This window comes from Leopardus geoffroyi, chromosome A1, assembly GCF_018350155.1.
Source record: "Leopardus geoffroyi isolate Oge1 chromosome A1, O.geoffroyi_Oge1_pat1.0, whole genome shotgun sequence".
NCBI lineage: Eukaryota > Metazoa > Chordata > Mammalia > Carnivora > Felidae > Leopardus > Leopardus geoffroyi.
The window spans coordinates 14,528,870-14,546,731 of NC_059326.1; the positions used below are offsets into that span (position 1 = coordinate 14,528,870).

General features: G+C 41.1%; 1 protein-coding gene across 11 annotated transcripts in view; it reads left to right on the forward strand.

Moving 5' to 3' along the window:
• NBEA (neurobeachin) overlaps nt 1-14,970 on the forward strand; it is a 689,522-nt gene extending 674,552 nt beyond the window's left edge. For all 11 annotated transcript variants that reach the window (XM_045473789.1, XM_045473805.1, XM_045473824.1 and 8 more), the window contains 4 exons: nt 7,924-8,025; nt 9,955-10,151; nt 10,932-11,083; nt 13,124-14,970. In XM_045473789.1, the coding sequence (XP_045329745.1) occupies nt 7,924-8,025; nt 9,955-10,151; nt 10,932-11,083; nt 13,124-13,214 (542 nt within the window). In that variant the 3' untranslated portion in view covers nt 13,215-14,970. The remainder of the gene's footprint in view (nt 1-7,923; nt 8,026-9,954; nt 10,152-10,931; nt 11,084-13,123) is intronic.
• The last annotated feature ends 2,892 nt before the right edge of the window (nt 14,971-17,862 follow it).

The window sequence follows — 17,862 nt, forward strand, 5'->3', positions numbered from 1 at the left end:
AACAGCCAACTTAACAGCACATATATGCATGACTAGAGAGACCACATATATCAGTCCAGCCACTGTTTGTGAAGGCAGCCTCTGCACACACTGAACTGACGGTCACATCAGGGATCAGCCGTGGGTGTTGACATAAACATAGTCCTTGCCATCAGAAAACTCACAGCACGAGAGGAAAGGATTTTTTGCTTCTGTCCCAGTTTAATCTATTCTAGCCACCAATTCACAGGTCAGAGAACCAGGCCGTATGTGTTTTCTATCTTATAATGCATTGCTACTCAAGACGAAAAAGCTCGTTATGTCTAAATTCATATTAAAGTGTGTGACACAATGCCCTTCGGTTTTGAGGGTTGTATATATTAACCTAGACTTGAAGGGGGAAGTCCTAGTGTGAAACATAATATCCCAGTAGCTGTTAGAATCCCGGGATTGGTCGTGGTAAGGACATTGAATTGCTTTGTATGTCAGAGGCCGAATCAGATGTATATTCAGCACAACATAAAATGATAGGATCCATTTACTCACTTTCTCAAGATTAATTCAAGTGGCTCTCTAATATATTTATGTCTCTTTCTCATTGTCTTTATTCTTTTTTAATGGGTGGCTCTGTTGCTACCAGAGAAAATATTTCTAATGTTTGTGGATTTCTTAGGTAGGTGCAGAAAGAGTTTTATGGTTTCACTGTGTCAAATATATTATCGTGACTAATTCAGACGTCTCAGAAATAGTCTTTTCCTAATTATTTTCATAGTTTTAATGAATTTTCCACAAAAACCATGAAAATTTGTACACAGATTACTACAAAGAGTTTCAGACCATAAAAGAAATAGGCAGATGCTGTGTAACATAGGTTACAGTTGATTTATGGTTGTTTTATTAATATATTTTATAATACTGATATCTAGTGTTATTCTTGCAAACTTGTGACTTTGAACATAGAAAATTTTCTTGGAGATTTGAATAGGTCCCTGACTAGATAACGAATTGCAGAGATGTGAGGGACAGATGCTTTCATCTGAAACACTCTTTTGCACAAATTCTGAAACTAATTTGGAAGTGATAAAAATTAATTTGCGCACTTTAATTGGAAGCAGCCTACTGCATGAAAGAAAGGAGAGCAGAGCAGGCAATTTGTGCTAAAAGCTGATTGAATTTTTTGTCAGGTAGGTATCTTGGACTTGGCCGCTTATCCTCCCGAGCCCCTCTTTGCAATATATTACAACCCATCTCTGACTGGTGTTCTTTAAAAGGATCAATGCTATTCCTGTTGAATCCCTGGAGCCCAAAATTTCATTGATCTTGGGACTTGACATTTCTCATTACGTGCCGTAGCTTCCAACAAGATAGTCACAAGAGGGGCAAGTCAACATTGTTGTCTCTTCAACAGACACTTAAAATACACTGGGACCTCAGCTCTAAATCCAATTTGCTTTCAAATTGTGTGGTTTTAGTGTTTATACCACATATGAGGTGCTCTGTAGAGAGTTTGCCGATACATACATATGATATTTTTAAAAATCATAGCAATAGGAAACTTTGGAAGAGAATTTACTGCTCATCTTTTCAAATCCCATCTACAAATATTCATTGAGTAATATACATAAGACGTTAGTATGCCTTTTCAATTTCACTTTTTAAAAACAAGTCTTTTAGCTCATATATAAGCATTATGCAGACTGAAACGAGAAGCCCATTGAAAAGGAGACTCCAGCTGTGCACACATCCCTTCCCTGGGCTCCCATTGTGTGAGCTTCAGCTCTGGACACTGACCCTCCTGCCAGCCACAACCTGTCACTAAACATCTGCCAAATCGTATCCCTCTCTTTGTTTGCATCCAACCTTCTTTGAATATGGCTACCCTGGTGCCCAGCTCCATGACCACCACTAACCAGTAGTATTGTACCAGGCGAAAGCGTGCACAAAGAACGGTCCAGAGATTTTTAACATCTGTGTATCTTTGCCACACTTCTCAGAGCAAGGGACCTTATCTAGGGCTTATTAAATGTATTAGAGGCAAGAGTTATATGTGAACAATCTCTAACTCCTAGGACTTTCAAAACTGATGTCCATAGTGTAACTTCCTTTTCTCAGCCTCCTATCCCCTTAGCCTACCATTGGGACACTTTGTAGGGTTTGTGACTAAGAAGGGGACTGACTTGCCACTTGGTCTCTGCCTTGCCTTGCCTTGTCTCGCCTCCCCTCCCCTCCCCTCCCTTCCCCTCCCCTCCCTCTCCTCTCCTCTCCTCTCCTCTCCTCTCCTCTCCTCTCCTCTCCTTTCCTTTCCTTTCCTTTCCTTTCCTTTCCTGGAATTGAGGCTGTGAGGCTCTTTGGCTTGGGTCAAAAGCAATATATATTTAAAACACACACACACACACACACACACACACACACACACACACACAAGAGTAACTAATACGATCTCTTGGTCAGAGAGCTTCAGATCTGCACCAGGAGGCAGTGGGGGTGTCTCTGGGCATTATGCAAAGCTCTACTCCCTTGGATTATACTGTTGACTATTTGGGGAAGGTAATGGCAGGATACTAATGTGCCTTGACCTGGATACAGGGTCAGGACTTAAAGGGAAGAGATTTGCCCTGCCACAGCAGGGCTCAGAAGTGGTCTGTGTCATCTCTGCAGGACAAGAAGAACTTTGAATGAATGAATAAACAGGCGCATATCTATCTTCTATTTTTCAGTGAATATGTAATAAAATGAAACCATATCGTGGGATGTTTTCCAACCCAGGTGATGTTTTTCATGTGGGTCACCCTTTGCCCTGTGGAAAATGTGGGCCCAGCCATTTTTGGTACTTGGGCCAGACCTCTGCAAGGGGCTGCGAGGACACACTCTCCATAAGGGACTCCTCATGGGCACAGTTCTTCTGAGCGATCCTGACAATTGCCTAACAATTTTTTTGAATAAACTTTGAAATCAGGTAGTGATTAAAATGCCTCTTCTGGGGTTTCACGTCTATTTCACGTAGGCATAAACATGAACGAAAATACCTTTTGCCATGACCTAACGAAGGTTGTAGATAAAATCAGGTCATACATCATCAAGACGTTCGCCTTCTGACTCCAGTAGAACCGTGCTGAGGATCATAGATTGTAGAAACTCTGCTGTTTTTGTTTAGCTCTTGATTCAGAAGGACCAAAGTTTCCCCCTGCATACTAGTCGCCCCACAAATAAGGCTTAAAATAATAAGAACCATGAGTATCTTTACTTTGATCATTTCTCTAAAAGCAGAGACCATCTCACTGAAAAAGTTCTCCTCGTCAGTTCCATGTGAATAACAGCATCTAATAACTTTGTACTGTTTTCATCATCCATTTTGGAAAATATTGAAATGGCTTTTGCTTAATAATGAGATGGAATCTGTTTATAATAAGCTTTTTGTATTTGGACTTTCCAAATACTTGTCTATAAGCAATGTCAAAGTCGGCATGTTTGTTCTTTATGATCCACGGCAATTCCGTCACACAAGAGCTCTTCTGTTTGAGGAAATGCTGGGGGATGAGGACGATGGTGTTGTGGTCCTGGGATGGGGGTGGGAGGCTCACCTGCACCTTCTCCCTCCCTGTGCACGGGCCCTTTCACCCCCAGCTACATCCATCAATTGTGATGTGACAGTGACAGAATATTCCCAAGATTTTGAATGATTGTTGGGGTGTGTGACATCTGTCCCTGGCAGTGAAATGTCCCTGGCAGGAAAATATGCTTTTTCCCCCTGATGCAGGTTTCTCAATTCAAAACCCCCTGCATAATATTTTATTTACTTTTCTCTGTTTTAAATCGGGAAATAATGCTTTCAGAGGCCCTAAACAATGTCCCCTAATAGTTCTGTTCCACACTTTATTCAAATGATCTGGGGAGATTGTCACGAAAAAAATTTTTTTTAACTTTCTAAATCAGTTGCAAACTTTTGAAAACCTTATTTCCTAGTAGATAATATATTATATACATAAAGAATAGTTTTATACATGTTTTTCAATTCCCTGCAAGAGAAGTAGGTTGCTTTTTACTTTTTTCTGTAGCATATAAGGAAAAAGTTTAGAAAATTCTTTATGTAAATTTTATTAAGCATATAACTTCAGGATTTTTCATTTGACCAGTCTCTCTCAAGACAAAATAATCACTTAGAAAAATTAAGGGTAGGGTCACCTGGGTGGCTCAGTCGGTCGAGCTTCTCGTTCTTGATTTCAGCTCAGGTCATGATCCCAGGGTCATGGGGTCGGACTCCACTTCAGACTCCACGCTAAGTGTGGAGTCTGCTTAGGACTCTCTCTCTCTCCCTGTCTCTGCCCCTTCTTCCCCGCTCGCACACATGCATGTGCGCCGTCTCCAAATAAATAAACCTTAAAAAAGAAAAGAAAAATTAAGGGTGATATTACACAGAAAGTGTTACTTCTCATTTTACCAAGGAACTCAGGGCCTCTTTGAAGCATAATTTCATAAATATGTTTCAGACAAATCTGGGACTGCTGGCAAATATAAATCGACACTTTGCCAATATTGAAACACGTTATAGCAATGTACATAAACTTAGAATAAGATGACACGCTCTCTGGGGCTACCATCCCCCTCCTCCCATACTCCATCAAAGAGATGCCTCAAAAGGAAAATGGAAACTGAGGGATCGGAGAAAGCTCACATGAAACTGAGCAGTTCCTGCAGAGACAGAAGATGGGTAGGTCTGAAGGAGGAGGTATTGGCAAACCAGAGGGAAGAGCGTTGTGTGTCTTGCAGGGTAAGGTGTCTTAGTTACGCTCTTTCCACCCAGAGTTTTCCCAGACCTATTGTTGCCTTCCCTCTGTCCGCAGTGGGGCGTAGAATTGGACAACCAGTGTGGCTGCTCAGTGCCGCGGGCCACATCAGTGCCAAACAAGGGGCTTTCAGCAGGCAGGCACGATTCCCAGGCCTTGAACATTCACTTCCCCCATCCTGCCCCCTCCACAATGAGGGCCAGGCATGGCAGCCCAGGAGACAACTCTCAGAGCAGTGTCAACCCCAAAGCACAGGGTGGCTCTCTAAGAGACAAGAATTGGGTGGAAGGGGCGGGGGGCACGCCATCCAGATAGGATTTACAGAGAAAAACAGGCCAGTATGCAAGGAACTCAAGCACCATTTAAAAGAAGATCACAGGGGCACCTGGGTGGCTCAGTCAGTTGAGCATCCCACTTCGGCTTAGTCATGATCTCACGGTTTGTGGGTTCGAGCCCCACATCGGGCTCTGTGCTCAGAGCCTGGAGCCTGCTTCAGATTCTGTGTCTCCCTTTCTCTCTGCCCCTCCCTCACTCGTGCTATGTCTCTCTCTGCCTCTTAAAAGTGAATAAACGTTTAAAAAATGTTTTAGTAAAAAATAAAATAAAATAAAAAATCACAAACTCAATAACCGGGTGAGGCAGAATGAACAGAAGAGAAAAATAAACGGAACTTTTAAGATACAACTTTTAAAATAAACAGTCTAAAGAGAGGACCAAACTTACTAGTAATGTTCTATATTTCTTAAACTAGGAGGTGACTACAAATGAATGTATTTTATTCTTTTAATTTCATGCATGTGCTATAAATATTTATATGTAATTGATTTCTTTGAATTATTTATTTCTAAAAACGAAGGAAGATCGGGACACTTTGTGGGAGCTACCAACTTGAAAAGAATTTATGACCCTGGAAAAAAAAAATTAATTAATCTACAGAAGTGTTTATCAAACTTCACTGTTACACTGATCCCTTTTAAAGAGAACAAAATTGTTATTAACACCAAAAAATAAAAACAGAATGAAACGAAAATAACCTCTGGCTTTGAGAAATGTGTTCTAGGACCCCACAAACGAGTCTGAGAAACATTGACTTAATCAATTAGTTCATCTTAAGTTTTAAAGCATATGTAAATTTTAAATTGCCACAGCATAGATGTTAGACAGCAAAAAAGAGATCTCATCTTTATAACTGATGAAAAAATATTTTTAGAGTATCAGTGTGCCTGGGTGACTCAGTCGGTTAAGCATCTGACTCTAGATTTTGGCTCAGGTCATGATCTCACATTCCCTGGGTTCAAGCCTCGTGTTGGGCTCCACACTGACAGTGCAGAGCCTGCTCAGGATTCTCTCTCTCCCTCTCTCTCTCAGGATAAATAAATAAATTTTAAATAAATAAACATATGTGTGTGTGTGTGTGTGTATCATCAAATTATAAATCTGAAATTTAGAATTTTTCATAGAACTTTATACTCCCAAGAAAATATCCACAGACCTCAGGGTACAGGGACCCTAGTTTGAGAAATACCAAGAATTCTGGAAGAGTTGCAGTTACACGACCGAGTTCCAACATGCCTTTTCAAGGAGAAAAAGTAATGGTCAATAATACTGATAGCTTAAGATGAAATATACATAAAAAGTATAAAAAAAATAATAATATAATAAACTCTTTGCTAAGATGATACTGTAGAATAAACTAAACAACACAGCCAGCTAAACCAATGTCAGACAATAGGAGTCAGCTAGAACTGTTTAAAAATTAAGACAGAAAGAAATGGGCAACGTAACACATTAATAAGTGTGATGTTAATGAAAAATGGAAATACTGGGGTGTTACAAGGCATTGATAAATATTTGTTGAATCTGATTCAGTGGTTCAAGTCCAAATTGTATTGTTTCTAAGTATTTCGCATCCTGCTTTCTGATCGCCCCACCTTCAGCAGAATTTCACTTCGGTGAATCTTTTAGGCCTTCACATTTGCCCAAGGCGACCAGCACTGGCTTTCTTTTCCCATCCACCAAATAGAACCACTCAGAGCCCCACCCATTCACCTTCCACAGTGCCTCTGTGACTTTCTGTTATTTCCTTTTCCTTCACATGTCTGCATCCAAGACTGTAGAGACCCCTCATTTCTGTCCCGAACTGGCTTCTCCAATCGGTTTGCCCCCATACGGCAATGTTGGGCATAATGCCCTCTCAACTTTGCTGACCCTTCTCACACAGTCTTTGTGCAGGTTACTCACCAGATAGGCTGATATTCTCTTCCTAAGGAGATCTTTTGATCCCTTTTGTACTCTGCGAACACAGTCTGTTCTTCCCCACACTTGGCATTGTCGAGTGCCTCCACTGGAAAGCCTGGGAAAGGCCAGCGTTGCTTGATGAGTTGTCAAGAGTTTCAGGGTATGCCTTATGCCTCCTCTTTATACTCCCAGCTCCTAGTCTCCTTAGAGAATGCCTTTCACTTAAAAGTCATCCATTTAATGTTTGTGAAAGCACTTAGCAGTGAAAATGCTTATGGCATGTAATGCAGTTGGACTTTTAGCTAGGTTTGACTTTCTTAAGTCAAGTGGAAACTTAAGATGATCATCTCTTTTTTTTTCTTTACTACTTACCTCTCACCTCAGAATCAAAGCGTGTCATCCTGTTTTGTTGGAGATTTTAGGGAAAATTTTTAAATGGGTAAAGGCATGGGTTTCAAAATTAGACAGCTCCAACACTTACTAGCTGTATGAACTTGTGCAGATTGAATAACCTTGCAGAGCCTTAGGTTTCTAGCCATAAAATAAGTATAATAAGTGTACCTACCTCCTATGAATATTGCCATCACCAAATGAGATAATGCATATAAATACCTTGGCAGCCTTGGTGTGTTTCCTAACAATAGAATAAAAGAATAGCTGTCACCACTGTCATAATGTTGTAAGCACATCACATTTGTTAACTTATTTAGGCATCTGAACAACCCATGTAGTAGTTTTACAGAAGCAGTAGGTTACAGATGAGGAAGCAGTAGAGAGGTTAAGCAACCAGCTCATGGTTACACAGCTAGTAAATGCCCATAATAGATGTTCATGGTTATTATTGTAAATGTTTGACATAGCAGTGTAGCTCTTCGTTTCTGCCATTGGTCTGTAGTAACCCACTGCTCCTGTTTCCTTGCAGGTGACTATCCTGCCCCAAGAGCTGTCCTCACAGGCCATGACCATGAAGTTGTCTGTGTTTCTGTCTGTGCAGAACTTGGACTTGTTATCAGTGGTGCTAAAGGTCAGAAGGCATTTCTTTTGTTTTAAGTCTTTAAAAACTACTATTTTCTCAAGTTAGCCATGATTTATGATTTATTTTCTTTAGGAAATAGACATTGCCCTGTATAGACAATGTAATCCCTAGGTTCATTGCAACTATTTTGTTTTATTATTAATACTTACTAGTACTGATATCAAATATATATGAAATTTTATGTAGTATTTTGTGGTCACCAGCACTCTAGCCAGAACCCTGGTAAATTCAACTGCAACACATCCCTATGATGCAGCCATTAAAAATAACCTATAAAAGATGGGGGAAGATATTCATGATGCCGTGGGGGCCCTGAGGGAAGTCAGGTTGCTTATCAGACATGGCCTTGGACCCCCCTCCCTCCAGAAGCCCCTTCCTTCATCAGGCCCGGGACTGTGTTGAGGTTGATGGGAAGGGAAACATGATTACTTGGAGTTTTTGACTTTTGGTGAAAGAAACGTTGTTTCAAGTAAAGTTAGGAAACCTGGATTCTAATTCTGGATCAGACACCAATTCACTGTGAGAGGCTCCGGGGCAGGAAGGAGCCTAACGCTCAGGAAAAACTTCAAGAAAACCAGAGGGGCTGAGTGGATGCTGTCTCAGCGGAGTTAGAGAGAAGGCTGGCAGGCCGGGGACCAGTGGCACAAGAACTTGCGATGTTTCTTTTATTTTGAGTGTAGTGGGAACTCACGGGAGATTTTTAAGCAAGGTTGATCGTATTTGGTTTTCAGGAGCTTATCCTGGCTGCTTTGTGGAGAATAGATGTCATGTCTGAAGGTAGCGACAGTGTTTTTCACTTTTGTATGTAAGAGTAAATAACCCTATGGACACATAGGATATTTTCAATAAATGTCTTTTTAACTAAAAAATAAGTAACGATAAGTGTAAGATTATCCTATCCTGTAAAGTGAAAGGAAAGAAAAGGAAAAGGAAAATACAGACACATGGTAGGTATAGAAGAAAACATTAATTTTGTACAGGTGATGGGTGATATTAGAAATGATTGCTGTTTTCTTTTTCTTTCTAATTTTCTGTCTTTTCTATCATGCACATCTATTTAGTAAAAATTTAGGTATAGCTTTACAATGCCACTTGTTTAATAAAATTCCCACCTTCTGGAGTCAGTTGAAAAATATAATTCATTAGCTGTCTTCATGAGTTTTTTTTTTTTTTTTTTTTTTTTTTTGATTGCGAGACAGGTAATACCAAGCTATATTAACCAGTTATTTTTATGAACTTGACTGGTGAAACTTTTATCTTATCAACACAATTTCTACCAGGAGGAAGGAAAAAAAAATTGGAGCAAAATAAGCCAGCCCCCAAACTATTTTTATTCTCTCACTTCACTATTCATATTTAAAGACAAAACGTGTTTTTACACTGAATCACTTGTTTTACGGTCTGAATCACTTGATTGATTATCTTAACTTTGCCTCTTACATTTTGTGTATGAATTGTAGAAAAGCTGAAGCTCATTATGATAGGAACGTATTTATGTGGTACAATGTTAAAGTTTTGATGAAACTAAAGAAAATGAGCAGTTGTGTGGATAATTCTAAACTTTGAAGAAACATTTCTAAAATCGCATGAAGAGAAAACTTTGGGACATACAGTATTTTAATCTCACATTATCTATGGACTGTATCCTTTTTTAAGAATATTATCTCACATAGAAAAAGACCACGTATTTCCCTAGATGCAAAGTAGAGAAGGTCAGCTCAGAAGACACAGCTCCCTGTGTTTGTTCTGTTTAAATATAACATCAGTGCCTGGCTCCCGCCAGCGTACCTCTTTTCTTTTCTGCCTCCTTCCACAAATCTGAGTGTATGTACCCAGGTAGGGTCAGTGTGTTTGTAAGAACCCATAGGTGACTAGTCATTATGAATGACTCTGGCCGTTGATATCCTCCTTCTGCAGAGGGTCCTTGCCTTGTCCACACCATCACTGGAGATTTGTTGCGAGCCCTTGAAGGACCAGAGAACTGCTTGTTCCCACGCTTGATTTCCGTCTCGAGTGAAGGCCACTGTATCATATACTATGAACGAGGACGATTCAGCAATTTCAGCATTAATGGGAAACTTTTGGCTCAGATGGAGATCAATGATTCAACACGGGTAGGTCTGCATGTTCGGTGCTAAACAGGGACTGAAGCCATCAGATTGAAGATCGACTATCTCACATTAAGTGATCCATAATACAGTTTCTCTGGTATCCAGATAAAGAAATGTGTGGTGGTTTTAAAAGCAGGTAAATTCATGTAGATTGATGCTTTGAACAAACCCAAAGTTCATTTAGTCCCAAGTAGGTAACTCTTTGAATTTGATTTTAGAGATGACAGCTTTCGTTTGATGAGGGTCAGACCCTTAAGGAGATTTTTCTTCAGTTCTTTTATAAGCAGCGCTACACCCCCTGACATTAAAAGTGAGTTTATTGTCAAAGAATCTTATCTTCAGAACCCTAGACCAGAAGTACATGTACCAGATTGCCCTTCGCTCATAAGTGAATTGTAATTGTTGGTTTATCACTGTTAAAAGCTGTTTTGAAATGATGCCTCTGCCATTTGTTCTGAAAGTCTTGACATTGTTGATATTCAGACTTAACAGAACATCATGTTACTTAATTCTCAAGTTCTTCCCGGATTAGATTGATAATCTTCTCTTTGGGACGTCTGTTATTTTGTAACCTTAATTGGTTTTAATAAGATCCTTTGTTTATGTAAGAACTCTGATGAATTCCACATTGGAAATTTTGTAGACTGCACTTGAGAAAACTTGGACAAATGGCTAAAAGTAGAAAATAATTATGAGGGAACTGAATTGAGTGCTTTTCAGTAATGACCATTGACCACCTGGGAAAATCTGAGAGAAATGGCTGCTTTTCTGCCTTTTCTGAAGGCCATTCTCCTGAGTAGCGATGGCCAGAACCTGGTGACCGGAGGGGACAATGGTGTGGTGGAGGTCTGGCAGGCCTGTGACTTCAAGCAGCTGTACATTTACCCTGGATGTGATGCTGGCATTAGAGCAATGGACTTATCCCATGACCAGAGGTGAGCCACATGAAGGAGAAATGTAATCACTTGAGAACTGTCCTTGAAAGTCCTGTACCTTCTACCAAGGGTGAAATGTGCTGTGAATAAGTCTCCAGCATCCAGATGGAAGAAAGGCTAGCACAGAAAAGGGTAAATTGAGGAGGGTAGTAAATGCTCTAGGAAAGGATTCTGGTAAGATGAAAACAGAGGAAGAGAATAAGGCAGGGCGAAGAAAGGAAGGAATGGGTCAGAGGGAGAACAGGCACATCAGACACTGCCCAAAACAGAACTGTTCCCACTAACGTCCCTGCTCGAAGATCCTCACTTAGTCTCAGGGTCCACAGGCTTCCCTTCTGGAAAGCAGAGACACGTGTGTTTCAGCAGAGGTGCGTTTCAGCTCGAGTCATACTTGTAGCTAGCAGTTCCCAGCAGAAGGCTCAGTGTAGACCAGAGCTGGCCTGTTTTAAAAAGATGCAGAACAGGGCACCTGTCAGTTAGGCATCCGACTCTTCATTTCGGCTCATGAATTCACACTGAGCACAGAGTCTGCTCGGGAATCTCTCCCCCCCTCTCTCTGCCCTCCCCTGTTCATGAACTTGGGTGCTCTCTCTCTCTCAAAATAAATAAACGTTTAAAAAAGAATGACAGGGGCACCTGGGTGGTTCAATCAGTTAAGTATCTGACTCCGGCTCAGGTCATGATCTCACAGCTCGTGAGTTCGAGCCCCGCGTCGGGCTCTGTGCTGACAGCTCAGAGCCTGGAACCTGCTTCGGGTTCTGTGTCTCCCTCTCTCTCTGCCCCTCCCCCGCTCGCACTCTGTCTCTGTCTCTCTCAAGAATAAATAAACATTAAAAAAAAAAAAAGAATTGGTATGGGAATTAATTAATTTGATTTTCCATGGTTCCTCAGTTGGCAACAGGATTTTACTGTTTCCTAAAATTCACCTTGGGGTTTATTATAAAGTGAAAAGAATATTTGGAATATCGTACATTTAAAAATTTTTAAACTCGATAATCTTAATGTGGTATGTAATTTCTCTCTTATTTTTGCTGTCTATTTAACAGAAATAAGAAAAGCTTACTACCCAAAATTTTCAACCATCTGTGTATTCTTTATAAAAATATTGTTTTCAAAATGTTATAAATATTAAAGCATATATAACACGTTTAACAAAGCATCACACAATCTAGTAAAATGGTACTGACGTCATCAGGAAAAGCAACGCAATTTGATTCAAATTGGGGAAGGGATATTTGATCTGCAGAAAGCAAAATTAAGCAGGCGATTATTAGAGTATTCCAAAATGCTGTCGTCCATACTCATGAGTAAATGGGAATGCTTTATTGTGTGATTATGTGTATATACATGAGTGTTTCTAAAGTTTTTGAAATAAGGTACTTGAAATTGTGTTAAGTAGTTTAAGTGTTCTCCCTGGCGTCCTTAGTCGTTCATGTATTCGTGTAGCAAACATCTGCTACTACCGTCATCGACTGAGCACTACCAGATAATCATAATTGTATATGAGGGAAGCGGGGACAACCCAACAGAAGAGGGAAGGGATCAACTTTTCCTGAGGGTGAGGGGGCAGGAAAGGCTTTATTCAGTGGGCACCGGGAGAGGGGGTGGATGGAAGCACCTGCAAGGTCACAGTAGTGCCAGGGGGCTCCAAAGAGGAGTGAAGAAAGATACTAACAAAGTTTCTATTTCTATTTTAATTTCATCCCTAATTTCAATTCTGTTTGCCTTTTATAATGTCCCTGGAAAGTTAGAACAGCAACACGTGCATGTAAGCCATGTACACACATTGAAGATGCACACCCAGAGCGTTTATCTGATGAACTGTCCGATCAAAAGCTAAGCAGTTCAGGTCTGGCAGTTCAGGTGTGAGCAGGAGAGATTCAGCTTCTCTCAGGAGAACCGAGAATAAGTTGTAACCCTCTCTCAATGAGCACAAAACCAAGACTTGGTGAACTTAGAGACCATGATACCATCTACTGTAAAGCAGCAACCACAACAGTGATTTCATATCGCTCTTAACCACCATCTCTGCTTTTCCAGGACTCTGATCACTGGCATGGCTTCTGGTAGCATCGTAGCTTTTAATATAGATTTTAACCGGTGGCATTATGAGCATCAGAACAGATACTGAAGACAAATGAAGAACCAAAAGCCAAGTTAAAGCTGAGAGCACAAGTGCTGCATGGAAAGGCAATATCTCTGGTGGGAAAAAACTCGTCTACATCGACCTCCGTTTGTACATTCCATCACACCCAGCAATAGCTGTACATTGTAGTCAGCAGCCATTTTACTTTGTGTGTTTTTTCACGACTGAACACCAGCTGCTACCAAGCAAGCTTATATCATGTAAATTATATGAATTAGGAGATGTTTTGGTAATTATTTCATATATTGTTGTTTATTGAGAAAAGGTAGTAGGACGCTTCACAAGAGACTTTTGACAATTCTGAGGAACCTTGTGTCCAGTTGTTACAAAGTTTAAGCTTTGAACCTAACCTGCATCCCATTTCCAGCCTCTTTTCAAGCTGAGAAAAAAAAAAAAAAAACACGTTTGATACTTTGTACATCAGATGCATCTTATTTAAAGGGATACTTTTGTAAAAGTAAAACCTTGTATAAAGAACAAAACGTTTCTTAATTTTATTGTGGAGTTACAACTTGCATGTTCTTTAATCCTGATGTCTCGATGGAACAGGTGCATTCAGACTATGAAACAGAAAGATCTGTCCAAGGACACAGCTTGTACGAAAGGGTTGAATTTGGGCTCAAACAGTAATTTTTGACATTTTCACCAAAATATGGTTTGCACTTTTTAATCTAAATTCATCCCTTCTAAGTGAAATTTGCTCATAAAGCATTTGGATACTAAGCCATTATTTGCCATTTTTGCTACTTTAGACACAGAAAATTCAGCCCTACCCTTCATAATTTGAAGACACAGCAGAAAGGGGGCTTAGGGATGAGGTCTTGGTTTTTCTTGTATAAATAGAAGTCACGCCCATTAGTTCCATAGTAATGACTTCCCAACTCCTGGACATCTCTTCCAGACTCATCCTGCTGGCTTAGCGTGTGTACATTAGGGGAGGAGAATCTGATGCTAACTATTTTTGGATTTTTTTTTCCTTTGGTTCTCGAATAGCTTAGTTTCTTTAATAACAAGCCAGACTTTATTATAACAATAACTGAGGCTATTCTTTTAGGTTCTTGTGAAATTCTCACCTAAAGCCACATTCTTAGCCTAAGGCACTTCATCTTTTATGATATAAGATGATGGGTGTCAAATGATTTTCCATACATTGTACTGATCAAGTTATACACCCAGGGGTATATACACTTTATTCATGTTTCTTCTTTGTATATTTGGTGACTGTATCGTCATAGATGTACATATTGTGTCGGTAGGGCTATGAGGCATGTTACAGGAATGTGATTTTCTCAGAATTTACACTCACTTGCAGTCATTTATTTAAAAAGATAAAACAAGATAATGGGTTCTTTGTATTGGCACTTTGCACCAGAAACATATCATTATTTATTGATGTGATTACTTATTTGTCATCCACCTTGTATTAGTAAGTTTTAGCACTGAATTCCTTCTTCATTGTTGTTTGTATTTATGAGATTCTGAAATTCTGGGGAATCAGCGTAATGATTAAGTTATTCATCACCAGGCTGTAAGCAATATCTTGAGTTTGTAGCTTAGAATTGGGAGGATACTGAACATCTGGAAGACAAGTTCATTTCATCTTGAGATCATGGTGAAATATTTTGGATATATAAATTCCTTAAGCTATTGTAACCATGTTTTATTGCAAAGATGTAAAATATGCCAGATGTGTGTGAGTTGGAAATCAAAAAAAAGAAAAATAAAATATGCAAAGAATTCACCGATTGTTTCACATTTCATTGGACACTTCACCAACACGCATTCATTATGTTGTCATACAAGTTTAAGAAATCAACATCACCTCATATAAAGGCCCGTGGCATCTAAAAACATGAAATAGGGTCCTAATGAGGTTCCGTAATTTGCTGATACATGAGCTGCTCTGCTTGACCATCTGGCAGGGATTTGGGGCAACGGTGACCAGAGGGAAACGGCCCTGTTGTTTTCTTCCACATAATCCACTTTTTGGGTTACTTTGTGTTTTATTTAAAGGGAACTAAACGCAGGTGATGGTGAAGAATATAACTGCTCATCACATGAATGTTATCGAATAAGGCTGTTTTTGTTCGAACCGTGTGTTCTAGAATTTACCATGTCACGCCTGCATGCCACAGGCAGGGGACGAGCAACCTGGAGGAGGGGTGCAGCTGCCAGGCGGGCAGGCGGCAGGGGTGATGCTCCGGGGACCCGGTCACTCCACGCCGTTTCGGCACAGGCAACAGGCCCAGGGCGTGACGGGACTGCACGTAAGCCTCCGTCTACGTGCTCGAGACCAAAAGGACAACCAACAGCCACCCGAGAGAGACTTGCTCCTGTCACTCTCCACTCTGTCCCCAAGCCAGACATCTGTCAGCCACCGTAAGCCCAGCCGGCTCGCTCAGCCAGCCTCCTGGCAGCCCATCAGTCGTTCAGTCAGGCTGGCTACCCGCGCTCTTTAAACCAACTCCCCACTTCCAGAACCATCATCCGAACTGTCACCAGAACCTCCCAACCTGTATCCGGGTCTCCGGCCAGACCCTCCCGCCACACTTGGCCTTGCTCCTAGAGGGTCTGGTGCATCACCCCCCAGTCATCCCGCGGCCGAGCACCTTGCAGTGGTTTTCTTTAAACTCTGATGGGCGAAAACGTGCCTGGGGAACTTGTGCTCTTAAAAAAGAGAGCTTACTCCAGGCCCCATCCCCGCCAAGTGATTCCGGCACAGGTCATCTGGGGCACATTTTCAACAACACCGATGTGAGGGCTGAAATCCAAAACCAGCAGAGCATGAAAGTCCTTCAGGAGGGAAACATTCTCATTATCCCTCCCTCAGGGGAACCCACCTATTTACAAGCCCCTGAGGACTTCCTTGTGCCTTGGTCCCTAGTGTCCTCCCTGCCCAGAGAGCACCCCTCTGCCCGCACTATGTGCTTGAACTCCTTGTTGCAGATTGACCTAAACCAATCTGGTCACGCGCCATCTTTCTGGCATGTGAAGGTAGTATCCAAACCCCACGTGCACAATATATTATCAGGAAAACAACTTTCAGGACCAATATCTTCCACGTGTAGAGACACCTTTTCAGCGAGCACATTTTAGCAGGCAGGCAAGTAAAAGACCCATCAGAATTATTCTGTGAGCTTGGTGAATTCCAGTGCCTTTCTAGATGATCTGACAACCACTTGACATAGAAAGTATACTGAAAGCAGACACCGGCATTCTGTATAGGAGCAGGACCCTATCAGCCTTGTGATGGCTTCAGAATCTGCCAATCCAATCATTTAGGTATCAGCCTCAGGCACCCGCATAAGAGTATAAAGACCTCAGTGGATTCTTACACCCTGGTTATGGAGAGGCAGGAAAGGTCTCTAAAATACTGCAGCCAGTGCATAACTGGACTCACATGCATTCAACACCACTGCTTTCATCAATGAGAGACCCTTTGTAATATCCCTTATGCTAATTCAGAAGGCAATACTATCCCCCACTGAAAAGTCATTCTTAACATTCACTATCCTAACTTAATAAAAAAAAAAAAAAAAAAAAGCTTCTGGTTCCTTTTGGAATAAGGAAGCTGGAGCTCTGGGTCCTGACTTACACTGAGTCTGGAATGTAAATCTCTGATCTGGACTGTAAAGCTCTGATCAGAGTAACTGACCGCCCCTCAGAATGCAGTACGAATAAGCACATACTATCCCAATGTCTCTAGTGCATATTTTGAAGTAACTTACAGCATCATAACACTTGTACTTATTGTTATAGGTTCAGCCCAAGTGCTCCCTCCTCTCTGAGGCCCTCCCCACCTGCTGAGTTAGCTTGCCCACACCTGGTATGTCCCTGTCCCAGTGCTGAGTAGTAATATTGTCCGAGCTTACTTGCCTCCGCCACCCCCACCCCCACCCCCAGGACTGCGAGCTTCTTAGTCAATGGCATCCTTTTATCTTAGATCCTTAGGAGAGTGTTGGATTCAGATAAATTGCCAACAAATGTAGACTTGCTGGATGTATGGATAACAAATACCAGATCCCTGGGTCAAGTGACACAGTTGCCTGTGATGCTCGAAAGCCTGCCAACCTACCTCTCTCCACTGCCTCAGGCTGTCCTCTCCTGCCCTGCTCTGTGGTCCTTCCAGAGAGCACCATGCCCAGTTACCACCACAGTCATGGGCTTTTTCTAGTACAGTTGAAGGGATCATTGGTTATAGCAATTACCATAGCTACAAAGGAAAAAAAGAAAGAAAGAAAGAGCGAGAAAGAAAGGAAAGAAGAAAGAAAGAAAGAAAGAAAGAAAGAAAGAAAGAAGAAAGAAAAGAAAGAAAATACATTTTTGAAATCCTGCTTTTTATCATATTCATCCAGTTGGGAAAAAAGGGGGAGCTAGTTGGCAGATGATTTGGGATAAGAACTTCTCCTGGTATTCTGGTCAATTCAAGCACGGAAGGCATGAGCCAGTAACTGGGCTCCTTACTCTGGAAGTAAACTGTGAGTTCCTTCATCAACTCACATTTTAACCATGAGTTCAAATGGGCATAGTAACATCTACATTACATGTTGTTTTCGACAATCAGCTTTCTTAATGTATGTCAAGCTCCTAGTGGAAAGCCGGGCTCTCAGTAGAGTTCAGACAGTCGTTGCCT